Source organism: Chiroxiphia lanceolata, chromosome 10, assembly GCF_009829145.1.
Source record: "Chiroxiphia lanceolata isolate bChiLan1 chromosome 10, bChiLan1.pri, whole genome shotgun sequence".
In the NCBI taxonomy this organism is placed as follows: domain Eukaryota; kingdom Metazoa; phylum Chordata; class Aves; order Passeriformes; family Pipridae; genus Chiroxiphia; species Chiroxiphia lanceolata.
This window is the reverse complement of record NC_045646.1, coordinates 247,240-255,721: the sequence shown is the minus strand read 5'-3', so window position 1 is coordinate 255,721 and position 8,482 is coordinate 247,240. Positions and strand designations below refer to the sequence as shown.

Sequence of the window (8,482 nt, the reverse complement as noted above, 5' to 3'; positions counted from 1 at the left end):
TCTCTGTCTCCCATGAGGCAGGACTGGACGTGGGCTCAGGAAGGCACAGCTGCTCCTCCTGGGGCAGAAGGGATGGATGAATGCCTCGGAGGGTGGAGGAATGCAGGAAGGCAAGATCTCTCCAGGCAAGAGGGGTGTAGCCTTGGGATAAAGTCCTGGAAACCCACAGGTTCTGGTGTGGGATACCTGCAGGCTGGTACCAAGCCACCTGCCATCCATGTGAAACCCCCCTCTCATCAGTCAAGGATCATGATGTTAGCATAGCCAACAAGCAGCTCCTAAATCCCCAAGGCCTGCCCCTGGGTGATGAGATGTCTGCCTCTATATTCATTAAATCCACTTACTAAAGTGACACAATTTGGAATCCTTACTGCAGCTTGGGAAAAAATCAACAAAAAAATCAAACACATTTTGGTTGAACTCTAATGGGCTCATCAGCCTCACCTTCATTTCAGATGGATGCATTCCATTCTGGGCCAGCAATGGTGTTTAACTGGGACCTCCTACAGACCAGCATTAAAAAGAGAAGTGACCCTCAATGGCACCTTCAGATAGAAGAGAGCATTTTCTCCTTCCCATGGAAGGAACCTGTAGAGGGAGGATGATGAAGGCAATCCAAACTTCACAAAAACCTTTAGCTATTTAAAAAGCCAAAAGCAGTGTTAAAGCCTGTAGCTCATTGGTAGATCCAGTGATGTTTCTGGGATACATGGATAGTGCTGTTCAAATTCAGAGGGGAAAGGCACTGTGAAAATAAAATAAAGAAAAACCTTAAGGAATTAAGCTTAAATATGCAAATGAGCTCTTCTCCAAGTACCTAGTAATCCAAGTAATTAGTAGTAAACAACACTCAATCCCATCAGAATTGAAGTAGGTTTTGAAAGGGCTAAGAACACCCTGAAGTATGCTGTAGGGGTATCCATTACAAATATCTGGGGATATAACCTCAGGAAAAGGTAGATTAATTTACTGTATACTGTGCCTTGACTTATTCAAGTATGAGATCTAACTTCTTGAATTATAGCCACAACGCTATTGAACGGACAGCCATCACATCCCACCTGCCTCCAGCGCCCTGAGAATCACAACAGACACCCTGTAAGGCAAAACCACCCTGCTCAAAAGGAAGTGATCCCCCCATCGATTTCAATGACAAGGAAGACAGATAGAGCCATTGCCCCAAAACACGCCCTTAAAGTTGCTGGGGAACATTTCTGTGACACACGACAGCCTCGGAGCAGCCATCCTGCCCAGGGCCCAGCATCACTGCAGCAAAACACCAGCCCCAGCCCCGGGTGTTGTAACGGAACGTGGAAGCTAAATTATTGCAACAGAGACTTGGAGGAACCTGGAAGAATAAAACCCGAAATCGCCAGTTACAAAGCCCTGCAGAAATACAATGTAACAGATGCTACTGTGTGAGACAGTGACCCACCGGGCCCGCGGTGAGGGCCGGGAAGGTCACAGCGGCGGGATCGGGCGGAGGGCACGGGGGTCACCCCTCACCGAGGGGCAGATCTGAGACTATAGAACCAACAGAGAAATGCACGGGCTGCGCGGGGGCCGCCTCGGCTCAGCGGAGCGGAGCCACGGGGAGGACGGAGCGCCGGCCCCTGGGGGCATCTCCAGGAGCGGGCACCGCTCCGCCGCGGCAGCCCCGCTGTGCCCCCCCGGGTGCCCCCGGACGGCGCTCCGGGAGGGACCCAGCGCCGTCCCCTGGGCCGCGGGAGCCGCGTCCGGCTGTCCCGGCCCGGGACGGGCGGGGGGCGCCGCCGCCGGTACTCACCGCTCCCAGCGCTCCGGCGGGGCCATCGAGGCGGCCGCACAGACCGCCCGGCCCCGGCCCGGCGCCGCCGGCCCGACCGCAGAGCCCGCCGCGCTCTGCCCCGCGCGGTCCGAGCCGCGGGCGCGGGGAGCGCCCCGTAACGCGATGCCGCCGGGCCGGGCCGGGCTCCCGCAGCGGCCCCGGGACCGGCCGCCCCGACCCGCGACGTCCGGGCGGCCCCGACGCGGGCACGGGACGGGCAACCGGGCCCCGGCCCCGCCCCGGCCCCCGGCCCCGCTCCCCCCCGGCCGCGGGGGCGGCGCCGGCCGCGCCCCTCCTCCCCCCGCCCCCGGCGCGGCAGCGCAGGGCTGGGCTGGGCCGCGCCGCCGCCGCCGCAGCGCTCGGTCCGCTCCGCCGCCGCACCGCCGGGACCGCCGCCCGCCCCGCGCCCCCGGCCCGCCCGCCGCCCGCTCGCGCCCGCCCGCCGCCGCCCCGCGATCATGGCCGGCTGGCAGAGCTACGTGGACAACCTGATGTGCGATGGCTGCTGCCAGGAGGCCGCCATTGTGGGCTACTGCGACGCCAAGTACGTCTGGGCAGCCACGGCCGGCGGCATCTTCCAGAGCATTACGGTGAGCGGGGCCGGCGGCGGCGGCGCCGGGAGCGGGGGCGAGGGGCCGCGCCCGGGGCACGGGGGCACCTTGCGGGCGGGGAGGAACGGGCCCGGCCGCCCGCGCCGCCTTTTTGTGCGCGGCGGGAGCGGCGCGGGGCCGATCCCGCGGGCGGGGGCGGCCGGGCCGGGCCGGGCCGGGGGGCGCGGGTGCCGGACCCGGGTGCGGGGCGGGCGGCGGGCGGGGGAGGCGGCGGAGGAAGGCGGCTCGAGGGCCGCCGCGCCGCCGGCTCCATGTTTTCTCCGCCAAGATGGCGCTCTGCCATTGATGCTCCCCCGCCCTGCCCGCCCGCGCCCCCGGCCCGCCCGGTCCCGCCGCCCGAGCACAAGGGCCGTGCGGGGCGGCCGGCGCGGCTCCCCCGGCCCCGCGCGGCCCCGCCTCGGGCGCGGCGGGCCCGGTCCCGGCCGGGGCGGAGCAGGGCCCGCCTGGGCCGCGGTCGGGGGGCCGGGCCCGCCGTGACGCTGCACTTTGCGGCCGCCGCGGCGCGGCCGGGCCCGCGCCCCCCCCTCCGCAGCCCCGGGCCCGGGGCCCCTCCCGAGGGGGAGGCGGAGGGGCCGCGGCGGCGGGAGCTGCCCGGGCCCCGCGGGCGGGCCGCGCCGGGCTGATGCCGCGGGTGCGGGCGGGCCCCGGGCTGATCTCCCGGGACAGGTGCGGACGGAGCCCACGCCGGCCCCGGGGTCAGGGCGCCGACACTCGCTCTGTGCCGTTTAACGGGCCGGGCCCGGGATCGCCGCGGCAGCGGCTCCCCCGCGCACGGCGCTTGTGCCTAACAAAGCCCTGTGTGCTGGAGCACTTCCTGCGGGGAGCGGGGGAAAATCACGGCCTCGGCCTCTCCACACGAAACAGCAGCATTTCTAAGTCGAAATTAAACAATAAAGCGCTGCCGTGCTAACTCTGAGCTCTTTCCTTTGACAGCCAGGAGAAATAGATATGATTGTAGGAAAAGACCGAGAGGGTTTCTTCACCAATGGTCTGACCCTTGGTGCAAAGAAGTGCTCTGTGATCAGAGATAGCCTGTATGTCGATGGTGACTGCACAATGGACATCAGGACAAAGAGTCAAGGTGGTGAGCCGACATACAATGTTGCTGTAGGCAGAGCTGGACGAGGTAAGTATCATTTTCTCATTGCTGAATTAAGAATGTAACCCTAAGCATTGACTCCAGGTATTAAGAAAACCAGACCCCTGTATTTTATGATTAATATTGGGAAGTGGTGCGAGGGGGTGGGTGCCAGTGTTCTGGCAGAGTTCTGCCTGGGAATCACACTTGTCCCCATTCCCACCTGTGTCCTAGCCCAGCACCAGGCTGTGCAATGGTTGAACAGATCCCTGACAAACAGAAAAAAGAGCGGGCTGCGGCTCCAAGTAGGTTTTCCTGGTATTCCATCACTTGAAGCTTAGGAGGGGTCTGTTAATGACGGGCAGTGACTGCAGCTTTCTCATCCTAAACTGCTCAATGGACAGTTTATTTTGCAAAAACGTGAATCCCTTGTATGAGCTGCTCCTACTTGACTTTTAACAAGCTCTACACTAACTCTTCTTGCACTTCCCATTGAGCTTGCTGAAGTCTGTCTTCAGGCAAAAAAGCCCGTCCAGTTTGGTACCACTGAGAAATGTGCTTCATGCTCGCACACCTGCTCCTCCTGCTGCTCATTTAACTTCCAGTAGAAGCTACTGTGGGGCAGGCACTCAGCTGAGATAAAATACTGGCTATGAATGGCGTACCTTATGTTAGGGACACCTGGGCTGGTTTCAGCCTGGCTGTGGAACGGGTTCGTAAGTGATGGACTTTTGCTTATAGGTGTAAATCCAAAAGCAGAGCTGAAGGTATCTGTGGGGTAAAGCCTGGGGCAGGGATGCAGGAAGAGGGTTGGCAGTGCTGGAGTGAAACAAACAGTTCTGACTTGTGAAGTGCCAATGAGAACTGTCTTAAGCTTTTATGAGCAAATTGGTATGGAAATAGAACTGTAGAGTCATTAAGGTTGTAAAAGCCCTCCAAGACCATCCAGTCCAACCGTTCTCCCAGCACTGCCAAGGCCACCACTAACCCATGTCCTCAAGTGCCACATCCACATGGCTGTTAAATCCTTCTGGGGCTGGGGACTCCACCACTGCCCTGGGCAGCTGTGCCAGGGCTGGACAGCCCTTTTGGTGAAGAAGGGTTCCCTAATACCCAACCTAACCCTCCCCTGGTGCAACTTGAGGCCAATGTACAATCACCTCTAGGTAGGCTGCAGTATTCCCAGCTTGGCAAACAGTCCCTGGCCTGTGGCAGCCCAGAGTTCATTGTGTCCCTGTCCCTGCTGGGGACATCTGCTGGCAGCTCCCAGTCACACTTAGGGGTGAGGAACCTCTGGGTGTTCCTTTTGCCAGACAGTCCAGACACCTTGCTGGCACTGGGGGAGTGGGGAGAGACCCAGCATGACAGTCATCCCTACATTTTGTCCTATGCAGAAAGTATGATTTATAGTTTTGTTACTGCATGGAAAGTCTTAGCCCAGCTCACCCTGTGGGTTTTTTCCCAACATCAGAGCAGTTACTCTGGCCCCTACACCAGCAGTGACCACTACAGCCCAGAACAGGGGAGTGTTCCTCTGCCGCTCTCCAGTCACACTGTGCACACACTGCACCTCTGCCCCACCCCGGGATTTCCTTGCTGGGTGATGACTGATGGTGAGAGGCACTGTGATGCTTTTTTGAGATAACTGGGGGCATTTATTTTAGCACTGAACTCTTACAAGTTCCGTAGTTACATAAAATCCCTGAGGAAAGCTTGTACCTTCTCCCAGCTCTGTCTACATTTGCATTTTTACAAAACTGTTAAACTAGGTTAGTACCCAAATACTAAATCTTGAATTTGAGGGTGTTTATTGCAGTGCCTAAAACTTGAATTATTTCCTTGTCTAACACACTCTTTTAAAAACTTTTTTCTTTTCTCTTTCAGTCTTGGTCTTTGTAATGGGCAAAGAAGGGGTCCATGGAGGCGGATTGAATAAGAAGGCATACTCAATGGCAAAATACTTGAGAGACTCTGGGTTCTAGTTGTTAGGCAGACTGTTAAGTATTAGGGGAAGATTGCTATTAAACTTTCCTGGCGGTGAGCTTTAAACCTTACATTCTGGAAACTTTACTAGCAATGCAGGGTGATGGGGTATGAACCTGTGTCTCCTTTGTATCCCTTTGTTGGTGGGGAAAGGTGTTATTTTTTTTTTCCCCTTTAATTCTGTTCATTTCTGTTTTGTTTCCTTGTGTACTCCAGCATTGGTTATAGTCATGGGAAAGGAAGGTGTCCATGGAGGGACACTCAACAAGAAAGCATTTGAACTGGCTTTATACCTGAGGCGGTCTGATGTCTGAGCAGCCTCTCCCCATCCACCTAGCAGCTGTCTGCACCACCACCCGCTTGTGCTCAGTGCTACCAGACTGTAGATGGTAGTTTTATGTTTTTTATTTACCCATTTCCTACTGTCATAACTCCAGTTCCCCCTTGTTCATCTCTGTAACCACTGTAGGTAACTGAGCCCGTCTGGCACCACCACGAGGAGGATATGCATGTGATACCTTGAAACTCGGGAGGGGAACATGCCAAGTGTAGGCTCTGCTTCGTCTTAGCAATTAGTGTGATATTGACAACTAAACCAACTGAGATACTAAACAAGGTGCCGATTGTACAATCTAATTTGATCAATGCCTCTTCAGCACTTTGAGCGAGTCACAGCTCACTAGTCTTCCTTTCACAGAGCATGGTTGGGAGGAAAAAAGTGCATGCATATCTTCACTTCTGTCCCGCTCTTTGTTTCTGTTTTTTAAACCCATGTGTTTGCTTACACCCATTTTTATAGTGCCTGGTTTGTTTAACCAATTTGCCACTCAAAAGCTATTAATGTCACATTAGTTTTGTCGTTGCACTTCACTGTAGGCTTAAGTTTCTTATTTTTTCTTGATGATGTCTGAAGCTTGTACTGCTTAACAAGTGCAATCACAAAACTATGAAAGGGTACAGATGCACTTCCTCCCATGACCTTAAACCACCATCCCAGGGACTCCCCAGACATTCCATCACTGCAATAGCTCAGGCACTTTTTTTTTTTTTTCTTTTGCCAGCTCCTGTTCTGTAGTTGAGTTGTGCAAGGCTGCCACTTTGGCCATTAGTTAGCCCAGCGTAACCAGCTGGAGTGTGTCTGGTTTGAGTTTCTCATAGGACCAATTTTAATTTGCAGCTTGAGGGTCTTGGGGGGGAGGGGTCGTTTTTGTTTTTTAATATGAAATTGCAATGTCATTGTGGAAAACTGCCACCTTCAGCTACTCTGGGAGATCTGACTGGCTTCAGTCTTTCTGCCAGATCCCTCAGTGGTGCAGAGTTTGGCTGCTCTGAAGCCACTATTTGGATGAAGGTCGGTAGTTTGCAAGCTAAACTGTCAAAATGCCATTTCAAATTTCAAATCTTCATTTGGCCTGTCACACCCTTGCTGCAGAAATGATGGAGTGAGCTGCCTTGTGCACGAGTCATCTGAAATGTCTGTAACCAAACTCTCAGTTCAGGCACGGTTCTGATCTGTATGTCCATTGCGAGAACTGCAGAACTCTGTATACTAAAGAATAAATGGGAGATGGTAGTGGTTGGAATAACTGACTTGGCTGTCTTGTGATGAATTTTTTAATATGTATTCTGTGCCATACTATTGTTAAAAAAAAAAAAAATGAACTGTTGCTATTGTGAGATGGATTTTAACTGACTCCGAGAGTTTCTTTCGACTGGCACTACCTTAGGGACATTCTAGTATTTGCTTCTGTTGTTGGGCCTTGTGGATAATGTACAGATTTAAACAAATTCTTGTCGCTGATTTGTCCATTTCTTTCCCTGCACTTTGTTACATCTGGGATACAGTCTAACTCATCTGATTTAATATGCATTTCAAAAAATGCCATAACTATTAAAAACACCTTGTTTACAGACAGATGAAATAAATTTATTCCAACCAAACAAAACCAGACTGTTGGTAATTTTTTCCCCCCACCCAGGAATCCTCTGAGGCCCTTCAGTGCATGGCTAACATGAGGACTAAATGCAGTTTTTAAGTTTTGCAGGACAGCAATAGTATGATAATATAACTTCAGCCAAAAGCCAGGCATTCTTTAGGGTACTCTTAAATTAAGTGATATCTCATCAAGTAACTCCACATTTATCCATCTCTATGGTGAGGAGTTCCCCCACCCTCTGAATGCCCAATACACCAAACAAGCTGGAGGAGACTTCGCACAGGACCAGGTGAAGGGGTCGGGGTGGTTGGGCTGGGTCAGTGCACAGAGTGGGGATGTGCTCCCCTCACCCAGGGAAGAGGCAGATTTAAGGTCTTCATTACCCCAAAGGATTCCACCTGTATTTGGTACTTCTGCTACCTGAAGACTCTAAAAGCACAAGTCTGGTAGGACGTGGTGGCAAATCCTGGAGCTCATGTTATGGAAAAGACAGCCAAGCCCAGATCAGGGGAGGTGAATCTGTAGCAAGGTTTGGCCTTCCTGGGCCCTCACACCAGTCAGGTGCTGCTGGGCATGACCCAAAAATACCTTTGTTCTCCCCTCCTTCCCCCACACCGTCATTAGTGTCAGAGCTGCACCTGCTCTGCTTGGCACTAGATCGGGTCTAACTAAAACCTTCCTATATATAGTGTTTGTATTCTCCCACTGCCAAGGGGCTCCATGTCTGAACTGGATCTCCCAGCGCCAAAGCTGGAACAGATGAACATGCACAGAGCAAATTCCTGTTCAATGCTAAGTAGTACAGAGGATGCAAACCTCCTGTTTCCCCCATAAAACACATGTGAAGCTGTGCTCTGTGTCTAAACACAATTTAAAATTGCACTCACCTTCTGATGCAGAACTCTTAGTTTCTCCCTGGCCGGGGTGGGGGTGCAGGTACCTCCCCAAAGCTGCTTCTGTGGTAAGGCCAGAGTGGCAGAAATGGACTGTAGCAGCACCTCAGAGGCAGGAGCAGCTGCTGGCAGCACACACCAGGTACTTGTCATCACATTCCTTAGTTTGACAT

At 54.0% G+C, this 8,482-nt stretch overlaps 1 protein-coding gene across 1 annotated transcript; it reads left to right on the top strand.

The window, feature by feature from the left end:
- Positions 1-2,128: 2,128 nt before the first annotated feature.
- Positions 2,129-7,425, top strand: PFN2 (profilin 2). The gene is made up of 3 exons (XM_032697441.1): positions 2,129-2,397; positions 3,352-3,544; positions 5,381-7,425. The coding sequence occupies exons 1-3, from the start codon at positions 2,266-2,268 to the stop codon at positions 5,476-5,478; spliced, it is 423 nt and encodes a 140-aa protein (XP_032553332.1). The 5' UTR covers positions 2,129-2,265; the 3' UTR covers positions 5,479-7,425.
- The last annotated feature ends 1,057 nt before the right edge of the window (positions 7,426-8,482 follow it).